Source organism: Mus pahari, chromosome 7 (assembly GCF_900095145.1).
Source record: "Mus pahari chromosome 7, PAHARI_EIJ_v1.1, whole genome shotgun sequence".
NCBI lineage: Eukaryota > Metazoa > Chordata > Mammalia > Rodentia > Muridae > Mus > Mus pahari.
Genome location: NC_034596.1, coordinates 36967965 through 36990616, shown reverse-complemented (window position 1 = coordinate 36990616; position 22652 = coordinate 36967965). Strand labels below are relative to the sequence as shown.

Below are 22652 nucleotides of genomic sequence, written 5' to 3'. Positions count from 1 at the left end.
ACCTCTAGGATTGTAAGACAAGAAATTCGTATTGTTACTCAAGTCTGAGAAATTTGTTAGCATCTACAGGAAGCAAGGCTTCTGTGGTTTGAAGAAATACTACACACTCAGTTTTGTGGATTTTGCTTTTGAAGTACCCCTTAAGAAAATAATTTCTCAGGACATATTTGGAAGGTAACATTCTTTGTTTAAAGAAATTGTTGGATATATGCACATCTTCAACTAGAGACATCAAACACTAGTAGATGTAACTTTTCATTTCTTTTATCAAGTTGAAAAAGAAAAGATTACTTCATTAATTCCTATGTTTGTAGCCAATGCTGTTGAAATACAAAATGCAAGACTCTTGCAAACATCAGCAACTAGATTTTTTTAATCAATCTAAAAAAAAAAAGAAAGAAAAAAAGAAAAGAAATCAGAACATAAAATCTGTTTTTTTTACACTTTATGATGTTATATTTTTTCATATTAGAAATACTTAATGCTAACTGATGACTTACAGAGTCCATTTAAACACTACCTATTGCAAGAAAACATATAGCTTTCCTTATACATCAAAATTAATACCTTTCCTCTTTTGATCCTTTAGACTAAGTCAGAGTCCAAATCTTCCTCTCTGATTGACTAGGACAAGAATATTAAAAGGGTCGGGGGAAGAATTATAGACAGAGAAAAGACTCCTCAATATGATTTATATTTCGAGCCACACTTAGAGTTTTTCTATTTTACCAAGAGCTCAATCTTGGGTGACTATCCAATAAATACTTCACTGGTTACTTAGAAAGTCCAAGTGCTATAAATAGCCACATGGTCATGGTGGCCGTCCTGATTTTTAAGGCAAACTTATCAGCCCATGAAGGGCCAAGGGAAACACATGCAGTACAGTCAAGGAAATCATTTATAGACATCTGCAGGAATCAGAATATTTCTGGAGGATGTGGATAGTGCCCATTTGTGCATGGGGAGAGTGAAGGGACAGTTATGTTACAGAAACAACTGTGATCTGCGGAGCGTGGGGAAAAGGATACTGAGGGCTCGTCTTCACAAGTTCTTTCTTGTGCTGGTGAAATGCTTCCCTGGGTTTATTTGGTCTTTAATGGTTTTCTAAGAAATAGTGTTTTCCTATAGGCTCTTTACGAAGCTGTTCTTCCAGAGTAGTAACGAAGTGAACACACTTCATTTTCTTTGCTTGGATCTGGTAAGCAGCTACTCAGGGGTATTTAGACACCATTTCCTTATGGTTTTCAGAGTGAAGGAAACCGGACGGCACACGCTCAATGCTGTCGTTTTCGGATGGACAATAAACCAAACGAACAATAAACAAAATGAAAACAAGGCAGAAACTTTGAGATTTCAGATCTTTGAATCTTCTTTCGTACAATCTGATCACATTTACAGGCGTGTCCAAAGGAGACAAAGGACAACATCAGTGCCAGCACTATGTCACACAGGAACTTCCTCATATTCTTTAACAGTTCATAAACAATGTTCCATTTCACCAAAAGTTACAAAAGTTTCCCCAGTTTCCTTTAGCAAGCTGAGGCTCACTCTTCATTTGTCAATGTGCATAGAAGCTGCTTATAGCATAGCACGGTGGTAAGCTATTTTTTAAGCAATAAATGGTTTGAGTCATCTATTTTGTCCTGAAATGCTATCTGTAGTTAACTGCATTGCTTATAAATGGTCATAGTAAATTCAGCATGAGAGAGAATATTACAGAAAAGACAGCAGCAGAAGCATTAGCATTATCTAATATTTATATATGTTATCAACAGAACACAGCAGTGAAACATTTAAATGCATATCAATGGGTACCATGTCTAAAAATTACTATAGTACCTATTTAGTGTAGTGGATATTTTTCTTAAAGAGTGCTTGCTGTAACTATAACAGCATAATATGTGATTTAGTACAGTTAATTCTTACTGATTAAATAATGTATTTATGTACTGAAGATAGTGAAAGGAGACAGGTAATTTTTTTTTCTTTTTCTATTTTTTTGCTTCATTGTAATCCCAGCTTTACCACTTAAATGAAGATTCCAAAGGATCATGACATGTCATTATTTAAGTGAGATGGGCATCAACATATTTAAAAGACAGTATTTGTAGTACCAAAACAGCAAGATGGCACCAGATACATGAAATGCTACTGGCCTGTATCTCAGTTGGAGCCAGAGTCCAAAACTGTGGCCCTCATTTACAGTCATGGTGATTACTCAACTTCAGAGAGAATTGCCCACATTTAGGGTTTTCCTCTATAAGTCATCTGTAAAGCTTTATGAAACAGAAAGAACAACAAATGCAATTGCTAAATATTCTTTTTTTTTTTTACAAGAGGTGCAAAACAGTAATTTCTAACATTAAACTGCCATTTACAGTAGATTTTTGTACACCTGCAGAGACTCAGTCATGATGGGGGAAAATGCCCAAGGCAAATGGTCTCCAAGAAGATATTTACACAACGTGAAATCAACTGTACCGTAGATACCCAGGGAAAATTATCTTACGTTATTATGAAATCGAACAAATATGATATAGCGTCATCATACAGAAAACCTGTAGGACCCCCGTCCCAAACCTAAGTAAAAAGGAATTCCTCAGCTCCCTCTGCCCACTCACCCGCCATCTTCCTGTTACAAAGAATGAATGTCTAGGTTACTCCCGCCCACCCGCAAATAAAGTGCGCAGTCCATGGCAGACCATAGAATAATGCAACAGGAAAAGCCCCCTTTTGTATTATCATTTAAAAAATAAAAGTACAAACAACAGAAATAAAACAAACATTGAAGAGAATTCGGTGATTCTCTGCATCTTGAAAAAGAAAAGAGGCGAAGCACAGGGTGCCTGGCTTGACCACTCATGTTAGTACACGTATCCTTCGTTGTAGGGGTGGGGGTTGCAGCAGCCCCCTTCGGGCATGTAGGTCATGCTCTCATCAAAGTGAGACAGAGGCACTGTGTCCTCTTCGTTGATGTGACGTTCCATGTCCGTCTTCAGCAGAGGGCGCTGATTATCCGGAAAGGCCATGGAGAAGAGGGCTTCCGGGTCACACACAAATTTGTAGACGTATCTTTCTCCAGCCACCTGAGAATGTCACAGAAAAGCCCACAGGAGTAAGGGAAAGAGAAACAAACATGAATTAACAGATCAGCAGGGATGGAGGGCAGAAGAGACTGTGCACCTACGTAATAGACACATCTTCATGGGGAAAACGTCCTTACTTTGTGAAATAAGCCATGCTTCAATCAAGGGAAATACAGAATGTTGAGCTACAGTAATAATTAATTCTACGAAAAGCTAAGAAAACCAGCAGTTTGCTTTTGCCTTTTAACATAAAGGTATATTTACACTGTCATTGATGGGAGAAAAATCAATGATATAATGTAAGCAATTCACATTGAAATTCTTTGTTTTAAAGGTAACACCTATGCTTTGGAAAACCTATCTTTAAGATTTATCTTCCCCTTACTATTATATTTCTACAACTTTCAAGTTTTAAAAGGAAAAAAGAATGTGTTTTATTCCTAAGAGTAGAGTAGTGACCACTGATTCCCAGAATGCGCTGCTTCTTTTTCCCTGCATCTTCCCCCTGGCACTGTGTATCCTCCATCTAAGAAAGCCCCAAAGATACATAGCCTTATTTAAATGAAGGATGGAGCAGGAGGACATTATCCTGAGCACATCACTTTTTAAAATGAAGGCAAGATACATTAGATGAAGCTTAAGGATGTGTGTAAAGTGTCAAATTGAAGTAAGAGGCGTAAAAAAAAAAAAGTGAAAGGAATCTAAAATACACACTGGGAAGGGAGGAAATGAGAAAAGGAAATGTGTCAAGTGCCTGAAATAAAGGAGATGTAGCACAATTTGTAGAGAAAGTCATGCCCCAAACTTAAGTTTTGAAGAGTAATGCTTCTATAGAAACTGATAAACAATGGAAGGAGACAGATGCATCTGCCATTAATAGACAACGCTAAGGAACTCAAGGCCCAGGGGATCTATGGGGAACAAAGGCAGTTCCCTGTGTGAAGTGTGACAGTGACAGTTCTCCTCTCTCTCTCTCTCTCTCTCTCTCTCTCTCTCTCTCTCTCTCTCTCTCTCTCTCTCTCTCTCTCTCTNTGTGTGTGTGTGTGTGTGTGTGTGTGTACATAGCTCACAACTTCAGATAGCTGAAACCGATCCACCATCTCCTGTTTCTGTGTCAAAAGGTCTTGCTAGTTGATTTGTGACACAGGGAAGCAGTGCGCTCACAGTTTATAAACTCTCTGTGCATGTTTGGGAGAAAAGGAATGACTGCCAAGGACTCTGCTGCTCTGGACTCAGAGTTAGAATATTTGTTGCCCTGAATTTAAGTAAAAGGAACCACATTAGAGTCCAAGTAATCTGGATATCTAGAGGTTTGAAAGAGCCGACCCCGAGAGATGTTTATGGATCTGGACATGTTTCTTAAACTGCTCTTCAGTTCCTTGTCTTGTGAAATTGAAACAGGAAGGGCTCCTTGGAAGGCCAGCTGTGATGCATAGAAAAGTCTAACACAGTTCAAAGCAAATGGAGACATCCAGTTAACTCTCTTCCTTTAGACCTTATTACACACACAAGCACACACACACACACACACACACACAGAGTGAAGTAATGAAGTAAGTCCCAAAGTAAAAACCAGGCAGTTTCAGACAAAAGCTGAGATATACAGAATGCATCTTAGTTTTGTTTCTGTTCTTCTCTATTTTTCAAACTAGATTCGGGAAATGAAGGTAAAATAAATGCTGTATTCAACATGCCTCTGAGTCTTCTGTATCCCACTCTGTTTCGTTTGGGGCTACAGGACTGTTTGCTTCAGGGTGTGCACCTGCTTTGTCTGACACGTTTGGCATGCTGGGGTTGTCCTCACATAGAAGCAATGTAATAAGTGAAAATGACTTCATCATGAGGAATTTAAATGTACAATATGCAGCAGAAATCATCAACTATCCTAGGAGCTTCTGCTTTCTACTTCCTTCTAGTTTCCTGTGAGGGAACGCTTTCACGCTACCTCCGTATTTTCCACCCCGTTAAAGCTGACATACAAACAGAGTGAACGATGCCCTCCTTGCTTAGTGATACAGTTGTGGTATAAGAAGCCCTGTAGATTATTAGGTAAAGCTAAAGGCAACAGTGAGATGACAAAACACAGGGATTTTTGTGGAGGAACATATCAGAAGTAAACAGGGAGGTAGATGTGTTGTCAAAGCCCAGACAGATAATTAAATTCCATTTCAACTTTTAAAATTTCAAGATGGCTTAGCAAGGGTACTTCCCACCGAGCTTGACAACTGGAATTCAATCCCTGGGACCCACAGATTGGAATGTCAAGCCTGATTACTTCAAGGTGTCATCTGACTTGCACACACATAATGGTGGTACGTGCGCGCACACACACACACACACACACACACACACACACACACACACACACACACACACACACACACACACACACACACACACACACACACACACACACACACACACACTAAATAAATAAATAAATAAATAAATAAAATATTTTTTTTCAAAATTTGAAGGAGAAGGAATAGGGCTATATTTGACCCAAATAAATTCTATTTGTGCATGAATATTAACTATATAAAATATCAAATATAAGTGATAAGGCAAAAGAAGCAAACACAATTGTATTATGCAGAATATAAACATTACTATTTTGTATAGCGATGCTTAAACATTTTATGTATTGCTTAAATATTCTAAGCATTGTTACATGTTTAACTAGATGTGCACATATTTTATCTACAAAGTACAATAAGCATTTTTCAGCATTCATTTCTATTTCAGAATTACAGAAATTAATAACCATTTTAAATGTTTCATTTGCATTAACCCATTTGGTTATTTTTATTTTATTCTTCAGGCTTCTAATTCAACTGCTCTTTACCCACAGCACACATGCCTAATTAAGGTTTTAAGCCAATGAGCAAATATGGTCATACAGACTTGGAATGCAATTCCCCACTATATATTTTTATGTAATAAAATGGGGAGGCACAGAATTCCTCTGAATAAACTATGCTACAATTTACTTGGCCATGAGGAGGGTCGATACCCATAGTAAGAGATATCATGAAACAGGCAGAACATTCTAGAAAGAAGTCTCATAGAAGTCATGAATGTTTCTTAAAGTAGCAGACTGTGCTTATAAGGAGGCTAAGAGAACTTGCTAACAGTCTCAGGGGCCCTGACTTGCTACATGTAGACTCAAAGTTTCGCATATTGGTGTGATAAATGACCTCCCTTCCTAGTACCAAACAGTGGCATCTGAAAAGTCTGTATGATGCAGCAGAATTCATATCTAAATGTAGTGTTATACAAGCCATAGACGACACGAGGCTGAAGGAAATAATAACAAATATCCAAATGTTTTATCTTCATATATTCATGGCTTCCTTTATAAACATGATATCTCAAGTACATTTTATCTTTATCCATGTTTTTGTATTTTATGCAAAAGAACTTTTAAATATTAAAAGAAGCTTGTTTGAATTAAAATAGATTTAACTTTATTCTATCAACCAAATAAGATGAAACATTTATTTCAAGCAAGTAGTTTGGGAATAGTAAACTGTCAAGTGATGAAATCAGGCAATATATCTAGCAAGATTTTTTTTTTCTTTTTCTAATAAGAACAAGGGATGCCTGAGTGTTTTAAGAACCAAACAGTGGTGTTTACCTTTAATCCCAGCACTTGGGAGGCAGAGGCAGGTAGATTTCTGAGTTCAAGGCCAGCCTCATCTACAGAGTGAGTTACAGGACAGTTAGGGCTACACAGAGAAACCCTGTCTCAAAAAACCAAAGGGGGGGTGGGGGCAAAAAAAGAATTAGAACAAGAAAAAAAAAAAACAAAAAAACAAGCATTTTAAAAATGTCTGACTCTGAGGTACAATAAAATTACAGCTTCTAGAGACCTGGAGATCCAGTATCAATACTGAAGTAACCTGTTTACCATGTGTAGCAAAGTGGAAACTTCCAGAAAGATTGTCATTTGGTAGATACCACTATACGTTTATCTCCAATGTCCATGAAGTTATAAATAGACTCCTGATACTCAAAGCAGGAGCCAGGCACTGTCAGCATGGGGGAAAGCCTGACCGGAGCAAAGCCCTGATAATGTGCTCTCTAAAAATATGACATGGAGACCAGTGGGCAGCATCACAATGAGTTTTAATGTCTCATCACCTCACCTTTTGCATGATTCCCTTCTCATAATAATAGCGGAGAGAACGACTAAGTTTGTCATAATTCATAGCTGGCCTGTTCTTCTGAATGCCCCAACGCCGGGCCACCTGCCACCAAAACAGAATCCTGTTGTTAGTGCTGAGTCTTAAAGTGGCTTACACACTTAGACACAGACACAGACACACACACACACACACACACACACACACACACAGAGAGAGAGAGAGAGAGAGAGTTCATAAATGCATGACTTCTAAACGCACAAAAACACCTTTCAAATCTAAGGCATAAAGAAACAGCAGCAGCAACAGAGTTTGTGTTGTGAATTCCCTGTGTCCTGGTTTAAACCAGGCTTACAGTTCTCTCTCTTCAACGTCACAATAGGATCCTTTGTCACCATTGTTTTGGATAGAAATTAAATGGAAATAAGGGAATGTGTTTGCATCACGAAAGAACAGGCTGCAATTCACCAAAATGAGGCAGATTTTCCCTTCTGCCATACACTAGCAGTCTTTTCCTTCCTGAACTTTCAGAAGAAGAAAAAAAAAAAAAAATCCCAGATTAGGAACTGCTTAATGATCCCTTTGTAAAGGTGTTCTATTACATTTGTTAAAAAAAAAAAAAAAAAAAAAAAAAAGGATTCTGCTCAGATTGTACGAAAGAATGACCAGCAGCTGGCAGCGAGTCAGCAGAGGGAACAGTATGCCGATTAATAAGCTCGACTACAAATAATTGTTGCCTAAAGCAGCATCTAAGAAAACTATAGCCAACCCCAAACTGGAAAAATTAAGCTCATTTAGGAAACATTAATTGGATGCTAAAAATAAGGCGGAAGTGGAAAAGTCACCATGTATATGAGTCTTTTCCTTTGAAAGCAGAATGTCCACAGTGTGGCTTAAGGGTTTCAAATGTGACTGTCATAGAGCTGGATGTGGTTAGGACGTAGCTTTCCAGCAGAGCCTAAAAACACTTCTTCCCAATGGTACCACTCCACTTCCCCATCACACAGGGCTGATGGAGGCATACAGAGAGGCGAGCCTGTTCCTCTCACCCCAGCGCAATCTAGATCTCATTAAGCCCCATTTTTTGGTAGCCTGAGGAGAAACCATGCGCAGCCTGAGCAAGGCCATAAGAGCATTCTCCAACAGAACATGAGTCTTTGTTTCCCCAAAATTCCAAGTTGTATCCTATCCACAAGAAGAGTCCCCCAAACATCTCTGGGCTCCTGTCTTCCCTTGGTTAGCAGCAATCTTTCTGTCACCCACACCCCCACCTTTAAGTAATTTGTGTTTTTGAAATGAACAAATCGTGGTGTTGAATCACATGGGTTGGTGTACTGTTCTGTGAGTAGTGAAACGATCGAGCAGAAACAGAACTATCCGTTCAAGCCAGCAGTCACAGGGGAGGACACATCTTAATTTTCCCCAATCTTTACAGTAAATGCTCTAAGCAATAGTGAGTGGAGCAGGGACAGGTGCCAAACTGAAAGGAAAGCAAGCCAGGCATGGTGAGGTGTGTTGGAAATTCCAGTACCTGGGAGCTGAATATGAGACTAAGACTATACCTGGAGATTATGAGTTCTAGACCACCCTGGGATATGAGTCCCTGAAATGAGGAACAGAGTGGAGATGAGGGATAGACTGACTAGGAAGGAAGGAAGGAAGGAAGGAAGGAAGGAAGGAAGGAAGGAAGGAAGGAAGGAAGGGAGGGAGGGAGGGAGGGAAGGAGGGAGGGAGGGGAAAGGGGGAAGGAAGGAAGGAGTTTTGTTTTGTTGGGTTTTTTTCTTAGTTTTTTGGGGATTTTTGTTTGTTTGTTTTTTAAGTAAAATCTTTCAAAAGTTTAATGAAGGATATCAGTTGCTCAATAGAGATACAACTATACAGCTCACAAGTGTGAAACATTCTGTTAAGCAACAATTACTGAAAACATTCATTTACCAATGACTATTTATTAGAATTTACCACTCAGAGTTCTCTTCAAAATTAAAAAGCAATGGCACCTTTAATTTAAGGCACCTTAGAAGTCTCTGGAGAGAGTGACAGAACTGTTGTGAATACCTTAAGAGAGGACTCTAAGAGTCTGCTTCTTATACCGCCAATTGATTCTCAGCATATGGACTATCAGTCTGTATGTAAAGAAAGTCTGTTCTTAGACATATTTTGTGTCACAATTGGCACAAACTTAAGGTAAAAATAGACAACATTATGTGTATATAATATAGACAAAAGGGTCTCAAATTAGTAGGAAGCCTAAATAGCTTCCAGGCCTTTCAAAAACTATGTCCACTTGGTTTCCCCTAAGTGCCACCAATGCCATACAATCACTTAAGGAACAATTTTTAACTCAAAGTTAAGGAACAATTTTCAACAAGGACTCTCAAGATGAAAACAAGACTTTCTCATGTCTTACTTTAAATAGGAGCTCACACTGTCCGGAAAGAGCACACAGGGTATAGTGACTTGGCATGCATTTTCACTGTCAGTGACATTAAATGAGTCACTTTAATACTTTAAGTATAACTCTATTTGTTTTATTATATCAATAAACGCATTTTTTTTTTGTATTAGTGTTTGAACTCAAGGCTACCACTGCACCTATATCTTCCAGCCCACCAAATTGCTTTGTAAGGTCATGCTTACCTGTGGGACAGTGAGCCTGGGGTCTGGCAATCTGACTTCCCTGATGTTCAACTAGCTCAATCATCAACAAAAGACCGTGGTTGAATCTAGCAGGTGTCTTGCTATGTTAAAGAGTGTTTCTGGGAACAATTGCCTAGGATGATTGACTGATTTGGAAATAATATACCATTATCTCAGAAACCTGAAAGAGAGAGCTGTGTTTGCTATTGGTATCCAAGCAGACAGAGCAGATAAGCATGGCGGACTCGGAATTTCAATCATTATCATCTTAAACTGACATGTGAAAGACGAGAAAATAATTCCTGTGAGTTGAACAGTATGGTGGCTTCCAAGTCCTCACTCAAGGACAGTGGTGGTCATCACTGAAAGATTTGTTATGTAGTGGAGACTAGAGAGGACCTGTGAGGCCACACAGACGAAAATAATTCACAAGTTCTTTCCAAAGAAGAAATCAAAAGAAACAACATGATCATTGTTTGATTATATGATCGTTAAGAATGAAGTAGGAACCAATAAGAAATAGGATGTTCAACATTTTCAGGTTTTTTTGGATGTGGGGGTATGTGGTGTGTATATGATCAAGGTTGATGATAGGTGTCTTCCTCAATCAGTCTCGACTTTGCCTTTTGAGACAGGATCTCTCATTAAACATGGAACCATGCTGACTCAGCTAGACTAGATGGCCATTGAGTCCCCAGGATCTTTCTGTGTCTGGCCCCAGTGGGCTGGGATCAAAGGTGCCTGGAACAGAATTGACATCCTCATGTTTGTGCAGAGAGCACATTACTTACTGAGCTGGCTTCTCAGGCCCCTAGGGATGGATGTGGAATAAAAGCATAGGGAACATGTAGTACCTATTGCACAATTCCTAGTGAGCTTGTCAACACTTGAAAATAGTCAACTGACTGAATTATTGAGTCTTGTTATTGACTTTATGCATCTATGGCGGCAAAGTTGTTGAACTATCGATTGTACGAAACAGAAGTGATTTTGTATCTTTCTCACATTTAAATAATAAAAAACCTCAGAATGTGTTGGTACTAACTGGTCACCTAGTCAGGTCCTCCATTCTTTTATTCAGACTCAAACACATAAATACCACAGGTTGCTAAATAGACATAGTCACTCACAGAATGTTGTCTCTCCTGAGTGGCTCGAACATTACTGATATTGTTCAGTAATGTCTCTTGTCCTAACACATATGACAAATGTAAAGTGTTCTGTTTCTGCTCAGTTTATTTTAATTGCAGGTGGAGGGAAACGCCTGTTTAACTGACACAAAGCCACACTGAACTTCTCCAGGCCAAGTCTTGCTTTGGTTATTAAAATCATGCATTCCTGTCATGGTAAAGGGCTCTGGGATTATTCTGTTAGGCATCGTTAGCCTATGTTGCCAGCAGGATAATTTTGTGATTCTTCCCTTCCATCATTTAAGTGCATCTACAGGAAATCAAAGTTTCTTTATAGTCACATGGAGCTCTAAATATCTTAGGAAATTTAGACACCCAAGCAATGAGCAATGGTTTTCCCACTCCTGAGTATTTGGCATGTGTTTGGTGTGAAGCCAGTCCTCTGAACAGATGTATACTTCTCAGATTCCTACTCAAAATCTACTTAGACGCACCTCTTCAGGCTCAATCAGTTTAAATTCCATGCCTCGTCCAGTCCAGGCAATGAAATGAGAATTTGAAGGGTCATCCAGAAGAGCTACCAAAAACTGCCAGAGCTGGAGGGATCCTCGCCTCTGGTACGTGGGTCCTTCCCGGTACATTCCAGGCTCTTGCTTAATGTCCCCTACATTTAAAAAATAAATGATTATCAGCACGATTAGGCCATCTGTATAAAATTTACACCAAATCAATCATGAAAATGGCTAAACACAATCACTGCATGGTGGTTGTAAACAGCACCGTTACATACAGATTTAAAATAATCAAATGATTAAAAGCAAACTAACAATACATATAAACTTATGGACAACATAACAATATGTATTCTCATTAATGCAAATGTACACCAGAAAAGAATAAACTCATAATCATCATTTGCTTCTAACAACCTGGTCTAACTGTCTATCCTCCCCTCGTGACTTTACAAGCCATCATACCCAATCATGCTTGTTTGCTTCATTTATGCCATTTCTCCGGCTCTGACTAACACTAAGAGGGAAGTAATCAGCTTCAAGCTCTGGGCATTTTATTTGTATCAGTTAATTTCTACAAGCTGTAATTTGCAAATACTTTATTGACCTGCATATGACCGACTACTGAAAATCTCAGTGAGCATATTTCAAGGTAAATTTAGTAATATCATAAAGTCTATGTGGCCTGTGCTTTATATGAATTAGGAAGCTCTCTCTGTGGGAGTCAGCGGCAGAGGCAGCAGTGGCAGTGCTCCACCTACTGCACCTTCCTCCAGAAGCCAGTTTGTCGCTTGGCAATAAATAAAGCAACATTCCAGATGAACAAAACTTACGTGTGTTTTTTTCATTCGATTTTGTTTGTTGGTCTTTTTTTTTTTTAAAGGCCAATTTTAGATGGTATATAACAACACATTCTGTAAAATAGATTTTTTAGGCAAACAAAAAAAAAATGTGCCACATTTACCTGCTATAGCATAGAAAAGCGCTTAGCATGAGTACTGGCATTAACACTGCCTTTGCTGTACAACTGTCTTAGCTCAAAGCAAAAGAAAACAAAACAGAGCCCTTGGTGTTCTGAGCACTGCTCATTTCCTTCCAACTCCAGCCATGCTTCTCAGAACTGTATGGGCCTGCCTGCACTGGGGACTGCCAAGCTAATGCCTACAGATTGCTCAGGGTCAGTGTGTGAATTTTTCTTCCTGGTTGAAGAAACAATTCAGGAAGGATATATTCACTGGCCTCTATTCATATTAAGTGTGGACTACAAAATAAACATAAATCACAAGCTCTCTAAAAATTTCTTGTAGTTGTTAAGTAGAAATACACCTTGTCACATGACCAGGGAAAAACCCCAATACTTTTAAAGGCACACAAACATTCAGTCAATAGCCACTGACAAATGGCGAATTGCTTTTGTTCTTAACAAGGTGTCTCCATGTTCATTTAAAGTCAATTTTATTTATCTCAGACTTTTCCTTCTAGTACTTAATTATTTTCATGGAGGCAAATATATGTTAAACATATATATCTGTATAATATAAAGTTAAATTACAGTGAAAGACAGGGAAGAAGGACAGTCAGCTTTGTAAGCACTAGTACTCTATTTTGCCATAGTTTTAAGGTAGCCTCCCTCCTTGAATGCCCTTACTAAGTTTAAGATTGTTTAAGATGCGAAACTCGCAATAAATGAAAGGAAGAAAGGACAGTCCAGAAAGCAAGTTTTAAGCTCTATGTCCACAGAAAAAGCCACATTTTAAGAATTGTGATGGTGTGCTGTTAGTGGCAGTTAACACAACTCATGCTTCTGAAACAGAAGTGTAAATATTGTAGAAGAAAACCAAAAAAAAAAAAAAAAAAAGCGATCCCCTTTGGGGTTTCCACTCCATGACCTTTAATAAATTGAGCCATCTTAAAGAAGGCTAAGGAAATAGATTTTCCTAAAACTCACCACCACCCTTCCCAAAAGCTACAAGAGCCGCAAGAAGCTTAGGAGCTAAGCCCTCAAGAACTAATTATGAGATTGAACAGAAATCTGAGCATGCACTTTGCTGTTTAAATAATGACAATTAAAACCTCTAAGAGCGCCCAAGTCATTACAGCCTAGATCCCCAAAGTTTTTGCAATCAGCTAATCAGAGGGCCCCTGCTCATTTCCTGTTTGACAATCAAAGCAGGAACTATGGAGACCACTCCGAAGAACCACTAAATGAATTAACTGTTCACTTTTTCCCAAAGCTTCCTTGTAAATGTCAGCTTTTGCCACTATGCTTGTCAAGAAAAGAAGGTTCTATCTAGTTTGACGCTCTTTTCTAATATCGGGGACCTATTCGTTGCACTAGCAAGAGATATTTAAAAGGTAATGCGTTCCTAAGTTCCTTTTAAGCAATTACAACATAATGCTACATTAGTAATGTACATCTTCCTTGGTGGGGGTGTGGGGGCAAGCAATCAGTAGACTCAATGGGCAGTTATGTTGTTCCTGGGCTCCATAATGCATCTTTTCATGAACAATAAAAAGAAAGGGCCTGCATTAGTCATTGGTGCATCCACAGTAGCATGCTTTCTGTTCTGCTTTGTTAATTACAGGATCAGCTTTCAGTAAATCTCCAATAACAAGCTGCATGTGCTCCGCAGGGCAATGGAAAGATGCCCTGCTCAGCACAGAGCGCAATAACAATGCTGGTCTTCTCTCCCATCTCCAAAGAAAGGAACCTAAGAGGTCAGTAAGGGGAGGAGGAAGGACAAGAACATCCAGGAACTGCACGAGCCCTGAGTGTGTGACAAATGGTGTGTGTAAGAACCCCCTGAGGACAAACGTTAGCTGCCTTCAGAAAAGGAAAGAGTGGTCTCCGCTCATAAAGTCAAACTGTAAAGCGAGAGAAACCCACCATCGAACTTCTCCGGCACGACACAGGTGTCGTCATAGAACTGCCTGGGACCCTTCTCAAACATGCAGCCTGTGGGAGGAAAACAGAATATGTTCATTAATGGGAGAATATGAAATTATGCTCAAAGGTTCTTCAGTCACCACACACACACACACACACACACACACACACACACTGACACACTGTCTAGAAACGGACTCCTTCACCTTCCAGCCATTCGATATTTGAGACATTAGTTTGGCGTTTTGCCTCCATCTTCCCATCTATCAAGTGGGGATAAGAGTAGTAGAGCTAGTGTGAGGGCCGAATGATTTTCATGCACTCCAATTTAGAGGGGCGCCATAGCACAGTGATACATAAACATCAGAGATTTATAACTACTGACCCTAAGCAGAGACCTCACAAAAATCCTGGCAAACCTATGCTTAATAATGCATAGTTTTATTTCTCGGCTTCTTCTTTGTTTCATTATTCAAGAGAGGGACAGCAAAGTCAATTTCAGGTCTTGTCCTGACACTCTGAAACACATTTAGTCTACTGTTTATTTCATTATAGAAATATCGGAAAGCTAACATTATCATTTAAAAATATTTTTTATTATACTGTCCACACACATACATGAGCACGCACATGTGTACACACACACACACACACACACACACACACGTATGTGTATGCATGCGCACATGCAAACGCATACATGTGTGCATGTGTTTTGTGTTCATGGAAGTCACAGCATGGCCCTGAAAGTTGGAGGACAACTTGTGGTTTCTCCTTCCATCATGTGAATTTGTGGATTGAATTAAATTTGCAAGGCTTGGTGTCAAACAAATCCACCCATGAGGTCATCTCCTCAACTCCATTTCATCATTAATAGGCAAGAGAGTAAGAAAGGGGATTTTATTGTTGTTCTGTTTTATGCTGTAACATAGCTCACCTCATAGAAAAAGTAAAAATTTTATATCTTCTAATCATTCTTTTTTCTCTCACATATATTTGATTCACCTAATTGTCACCTTTGCTTTAGGAAGAAATTTCATACACTTCAACCATTGCAAGGTTCTCTATGGTAGGTTTATAATATTAATAACATCAGCAAGAATAACCACACTGCATTGGTACAGAGCTTTTCCTCTCAAGTATTTTAGATGTACTGTCTTTTGCTATCAGTTAAATGTCTATTAATATCATTCATATAAAATCATGAATACTAATCCTAACTGAAAAGGTATTATCTATGGCAATTTTATTGAAGAAACACGAACATAGTTCCAGGAATCCTTAGAGATAATTTCCAGATAATCATTTCTTGTCTCTTACGTTGCAGATGTCAAAGTCTATTTGAACAGGTTATTCTATTGTGGTTACCTGAAATAAAAATTCTGTCTCTACACAGCTTATGTGAACCCATTCTTAATAATTTACTTTTCCAAAAGGTACAAAATTCAGGACAGTGAAAGGCAAAGTAGTACTCCCATGTTTTACTTCAAACTATGACTTAGGTTTATAAGACCATAGCTCAATATTTTCTAAGATGCATGTCAGTAGGGTGCAATAAGGTGGGTAATCTGGAAGGAACTATTTCTAGTTGAAAGACTGCAAGTTGCTGGTAGAACACAGCTATGGGTGTGGACAAGACATGCTCACAACAAAGTACAAGCTACTAAGATGGGAAACACTATCTTCTCATCTTCAAATGATAGAGCAGGGTGTGTGCTTGTTTATGTCGCCTTGCTGGGTACTGAGCCCATGGCCTTGGGTACGTTGGCCATGCATTCTGCTGTTGCTCATTTTCTCTCTCCCCAAACAATATTATTTTATAGATAACATTTTAGGAACATAACTGCATTTTTGTAAAGCGCACAATGAATGAGTAAGTAGACCCATATTTAGAATGTCTGATTACTTTTAACGTTACTTATAAGCAATCTTACAAAATGAACTTAACTTCTGTTCTGCTTGGATGAGCCAGGAAGCCTTCTTGCCTCATATAAATGGAGTGGCAGCTAGGCACTTCTGAAAGAGGAAACAAAATATATCATAGAAAGGCATGTTAGAAGGGAAGAGTGGTTAAAAGTACACAGAACAGCGCAGAAGCATCAAGAGCCAGTGATCAAGTCTGTCAGAATGTGGAGAACATTTTCAGTGGGGCCTCCAAGAATGTAAAGCTAAATGGATCATAGGAGAGAGGTTAAATCTCTTCAATAAACAGGTCAACATAGTTTTACCAACTCACCTTTGCTGAAATTCAGCAATACCATATGGATGGCACACTAGTACGTTAGGGGCAAGTGGAATGAATTTATATATCTCTCAGCATTTTCTCTATGCACAGTGCTAAATGGTTCAGTCATGGGTGACTTCATGAATACTAGACAGAAATTACTAAGAAAAGACAGAATAATTAAATCTCATAAATTATCTTGATAATTTTGAACTGTTTTCCTCAGATAATAGCATGTCTGGCCTTTCATTTTTATTAAGAATGTAGATCATGTTCAAAGTCTATGCAAGGATGGTACATAATAAGCAGTTTCACAACACCTGTCCCAAGGAAGACTCTCCTACAAGGCCAAGAGTTCTGGAAGAGAAAGCAAAGGGTTAACTGTGGATCTGCCTCAGGTGCTGACTCAGAACTGAACCTGTTCAGTGCTTTTGACACAGAAAAATGAAATAAACATGGAGCCTGAGACAATGGATCCAACATCAAGTCCTTACAAGCCACATAAATTTGCACAACCCTTTCTTTACTTGGATGGCTATAGAAGAAAGGGTTGAGAGACGGTCCCTGACATCTACTCCAGCTCTCCGGTTCCCTAGTGAAGTGGATGGAGTCATTCAGAACCCAGAAACAGATGTATGGCAGCCCCCAATAGAAAGGCCTTCCCATATTTTAGGAGTCTCTTCTTCTGAGCCCCAATCTACCCCCCCCCCGTTTTTTAAACTTCATTTTAGAACACTTTCCTTAAAACTAATTCTTCAAAACAGAAAGTTTTAGGTCCTCTATCCTTGACTGTATTAATGTTTAAGATCAAGCCAATTAGATCATCTGTGTGTTTTAATAGGTTTTTTATCAACATAAGAAAAAACCTAAAGGAGTGCCGCAAATGTACTATTAAATAAAAAGTACTCCCACTTTCCCACTTCCTGTAATTAAAATACACCATTCTTAAGAATTGAATTTAAAAAGCCTTGTCCCTTCAGATCTATTTATCTACACACTCCTTGTAACAATGTGTAATCAGTATCTATTATTTGGCTTGGATTTTCCCTTGGACTAGAATTTTTCATTTTCAAAGTCAGTATTTTTTTTAGGGGGGAGTCTGATGACAAATGATAATTTTTTTGTTATAATGTCAACAAAAATATGAGCAATGTTTACCGTAAAAATATTTTAACCCATATGGTTTTAATCTAAAAAGATCTTTCCAGTAAGCCACACTTCTAACATTTTAAAAAGTATGGATTTGGTAGTAACCACCTATAATCCTAGTATTCAAGAGGCTAAGGAAGAAAGATTGTGAAGTAGAGGCCAGTCTGAATTACACAGAGACTCCGTTTCAGACACAAAACAAGAAAACCAATTAGAGCTGAGGAGGTAAGAGGCTGGGCAGGTAGCTCCGTAGAAGAACCCTTTACACAGCATGCACAAGTCCCTAGGTACAATCGCAAGCATCAAAAAAGAAAAATTAAATTAAATTAAATACATAAATGAAAGTACATAATAAATCGTAGGCTACATGATGAAGATAATGTGAAACTTACACACATACACACACACATTTTTCTATAACGTGGTTCATATAATTTATTACATAGTACATAATTCTGAGACTATGAAGGTAAAGTGCCTTTCTTCCTGATAGTATTGATAATTGGCCGAATAGTTAGCAAGCCACTTTATCCCAACTTCAAACTAATGACCAAGCTTCACATTAATTTTTAATGTTATTCTGATCTATCGCCAGGCAAAAGGTCCCTCAAAACAGCTGGGCCTGGGAAGGGACAGTGTGAATGATTGCAGGAAGTGCAACAGCTGCACAGAGGCAAGCCTTTCACTACACTGATGCCACCACGCCACGAAAATACTCTGATGGCTACACACCTGGGGTACGGCTGTAAAAAACAGCTGGCAGCTCTGGAGAAAGCTAGAGGAAAGACAGAGGCTGAAGTCCATTCCATATTGGTGTGGCTAAAGATACGCTTTCCATCCCGAAGCACAAGGGAGAGAAGGGGCTAGGAGAACACTCAAACCTTTCCGAGGAACCCAGGATTTAAGGCGGAAGGATACCCAGAGAATGTTCTAATTAGCATAATCTGGGAAAGCCAGACATGAACGTCAACGATACTCTCTCTATGCTCAGCTAGTCAAATCCTGCATCTAGAAAGCTGTCTCTGTTGCTTCTCTCCCACTGTAATGTTCTTCGAGAATTGTAGCTCTTCATCTACATATTTTAAACAGGTATTTCTAAAATCTAAATTTATTTAAAAATCAGTAACACATAATAGGGTTGAGGCCAGAATCTTCATTACAGGTCTCCAAAGAACCAACGTGTGATTTACATTTTTACGAGGACATGAGTGGCAATTTATGGAGAAAAGTGTGCTTTTCCAATTCTTACCATTTACTACATGAGAGCAAATAAAATTAACAACTAGTTTTTTAAAGGCAAGACCTTGGCTAGCATTTTAAAATCTACTCTGCCCTTAAAATGAATGCCATTTATATAGTCCAGAGAAGCCAATTTTTTTTCCTTTTTTTTTAAAAAAAAGACAAGGCTAGGAGGTTTATTCACATAAAATAACTAAAGTCATGTTATTCTAAAGTGATAACAGTTAATTTATGACTATCAGAGTGGGTCAGACTCTAATCAAATTGTAGAAACATTTCCAAAGTGATTATTCAATCAAATGACTAACATGGTTAATTAGGGGCCGTAAACATTGCTCTGAAGTTCATCAAAGTAATGACTCGCCCAGAAAAATTACTGCTAATTAAATTGCCTGCTGCTTTCATTTCTACCTTATCTAATAAAAAAAAAAGTACAACTGGTGCGATTTGGCATTACATTTGAACTTTTGCTAAATGCTCCACTAAGAACCAAACTGGCTGAGTGGTGACTTCAAAAGTAGACAATGGGTGACAGGGATGGAGGTGTCACTGTGCAGAGCCTTCCACTTTACTTGTGCAAGAAAGTATAATGCAAGAGTAACTGTAGCATGGCCTCTGGAAATGTGCTAGGATGGTGGGACATTTGTACGATCTTATCTGGTATCCTCTGGTTATAATTATAGGATGGCCAGCACAACCCAGTGATTGGCAATGACGACATTGTCATCAACTAGGTGCACATTCAAGTCTGAGGTCTCTCATTTCATGGGAGGGTAGCTTTGTGTAGGTTAGTTAACAGTTCTTTCCTCAACCTTCTCCTCTGTAAAATGGGAGTGCCACTGATACTTTTCAAAGGGTTTTTAAGAAGAGCATATGCAGTAAGTTGTATGTAATATTGCCCCTTTGGTAAAGCTGCCCAGATCAGTACTTCATTTTCCAACAGAGCTTTATATTGTTAGGCAAAGGGAGAAAGCAGCTCTTTTTAGTTTCTTGTACATGTATCTTGATGTGAAGTGATACTTCATCTCAGCATACACAGACAGTAAGAATTTAGGATATATACACATATTTTAATGCCTTAATTTCCTGTTCTTAAGTCTCATGAACTAGTTGATTTGCTGGTTACTAGTGAAGTTACTCTGGAAGAATCTCTGTAAATTTATCTCTTAATCTATGGTATCTAAAATATATCGATTGAGCAGTCATCACAAATTTGTGATTAAGCCAGAGTTCCCTTCATACGTTTTAAATACTCAAAGATCTCTCTTTGAAATTCATTTTTCCCCCCAATATTAACCCTTGTCGTTTGTTCTTAAATAACACTGGCCTATGAAGTTTAAAAGTCAGTCTATAAATTGGATTATATAAATTGAATTTAGGACAAAGGATTTTTTTTTAGTGCTGTAGGAAACTTGGGGATCAAAGCGTTCTAAAACACGATATTAGTGTTGACCAAATCAGCTCACAGAAATCACAGCGTCCGTAATTTGTTACAGATGAGCTCTTGGGGTGATGAAAGCTGGTCTAATATGCTGTAAAAATTCAAAGCAGTGCAGTGTTGCTAGCAACTGCAGGCTTGGATGACGTATGGGCGGAGTCAAGAGCAAAGCTAACTCTCCAAACTGCCCTGTTGGGTTAGGCTTCATGAAGCATCACTACTAAAGGTATCATACCTGAAGTGATACCATCTCAAGACACATGTGCAAGAAACTTTGAAAAGAGCTGCTTCTCCCTCGTTGTCTAACAATGTAAAGCTGTACTGGAAAATACAGTTTGGATCTGGGCAGCTTTAGCAAAGGTTTGACCACGAAGTACAGTTCTGAATTTGCACATGTAATCTGCCAGGCACTCCTTTGATTTGCATACTTGATGCTCAGTTGTACAAAATGAAAATTCCCCTTTGGCTATCATTTGTCTAAGCCTCCACAAGGTACACCAGGCTCAGGCAGGAAAGACTTGTCATGATCATCTAGGGCATTTTTAGTGGTGGCTGAAACTGCTTTGTTGTCAAATAGTGTATAAAAACAGGATTGGCTCATATAGCAAACTGAACAAGGAGGTAGGAAAAGCAGTTTCCTTCATTTGATGCTCCTGCTTAGACTCCTGCAGTAATAATCAATGCACAACTTAATTAAGCTTCCCAATGTCTTAAGGTAAAAGGCAAATCCCAGTAAAGGAGGAGCGGAGCCAGACTGTGCCTCTGCTTCCGTTTAAATTAGAATGCAAAAATTGCCTGACTATACATTTTAGCTCCTTGTAAGGGTGAAATGACTAAGTGAGGCCGACATGGAACTATTCGTTCATTCACTTTTAAAACAGGTTCACATCCTATCCTGTTAGCTGACCCTGCCTAGTCCTGAGGTCACATGCATAATGGGAAAATTTTAAAATGATAAATATACAGAGCCAAAATGATGTGTTCTATGCATTTGAAAGTATTATATACTTTGTAAGATGTGTTTGTGTGTGTGTGTGTGAGTGTGTGTGTCTGTGTCCTCTTCAGTGCAAACGTGGAAGATTTAACGGTTTTTGTTAGTATTATTAATCAACAAATTTCTGAAACTATCTGTATTAAGTCCTGAGGTAGCTGAGGATCTATATGATGGATACATAGTAGAGTGCTTGCCTGGCATACAGGAAGTATTTGGTTCAAGTCCAAACACTAAAGGGAAAAATATCGTGACATGACCTATATTAACAACTTATGACACCAATTAAAACTTTATTCTTCCAATGTTTTCATCTCCTTCAGTTCTTTAACTGATACTTCCCTGTTTTGGGCTTGATTTTTCCCACTTTCAATTAATATCCCATATTATGTTGAAAAAAAACCAAAGGATGTCCAGGGCATAAATAACACAAGCTTCACAGCGATAGGTGTAAATGCAAACACCCACGTTATCCTTTAACTCTGCTTTTTCATTCAGTGCATGAATGAACTTGATATAGTTTGTCAAGAAAACTACATGTTATAGTTTCCTAAAAGTCATAGTCATGAAAAAGATGTTTTTGCACCAATAATGTGTTCTATATTGAAGAAATCTGCAAGTTATTAAGTCCACAATAAGTTCCAGCAGTAGTATGCCTAGACTCACATGAGAAAGAAGACAAACAAGGAACTGAATGGTGAAGTGTTATGGACCTCCTGGTTCTCAGTCTCAAAGGTCTCAGCAGGACAGTCTAAAGAGGTGGCAGAAGGTCTGGAGTGGTGTCTCAAAGACAGTGGTTTCACAAATTATTTTGTTCAGAGAACTTAGGTTCTATTCTCAGGATACACTTGGTGGCTCACAACTATCCGTAATTCCAATGTCAGGGTATCCAACCCCATTTCTTGACCTCCCTGATGATAAGGCACACACATGGTACACAAGCATTTATGAAAGTAAAACAATCATAAATATACAATAAAACAAATGCATCTTAAAAAAAGAAAGTACTGGAAGAAAAGAAAGATACGGGTTAAGTTTTAAGAAGGAAGTGATAAATTCAGTATTGCTTCATCCATTGCTTAGGATAATTTTATTTCAGCAAACTCTGAAGGCAAATAATCTAAGTCTACACTGATGGACTCTTCTCTAAAAAGAGACAGGGGACTATGAGCATTCCTAACCACCATACTGTTGGCAGAACCAAGGATAGAGGA

The 22652-nt window shown here is 38.5% G+C and overlaps 1 protein-coding gene across 3 annotated transcripts in view; it reads right to left on the bottom strand.

Moving 5' to 3' along the window:
* Positions 1–427: 427 nt before the first annotated feature.
* The window catches only part of Etv1 (ETS variant 1), an 87771-nt gene continuing 65546 nt past the window's right edge, over positions 428–22652 (bottom strand). For all 3 annotated transcript variants that reach the window (XM_029540876.1, XM_029540877.1, XM_029540878.1), the window contains 5 exons: positions 16345–16413; positions 14398–14466; positions 11493–11662; positions 7235–7336; positions 428–3086 (listed from right to left, as the gene is read on the bottom strand). In XM_029540876.1, coding sequence (XP_029396736.1) covers positions 2865–3086; positions 7235–7336; positions 11493–11662; positions 14398–14466; positions 16345–16413 — 632 coding nt within the window. In that variant the 3' untranslated portion in view covers positions 428–2864. The remainder of the gene's footprint in view (positions 3087–7234; positions 7337–11492; positions 11663–14397; positions 14467–16344; positions 16414–22652) is intronic.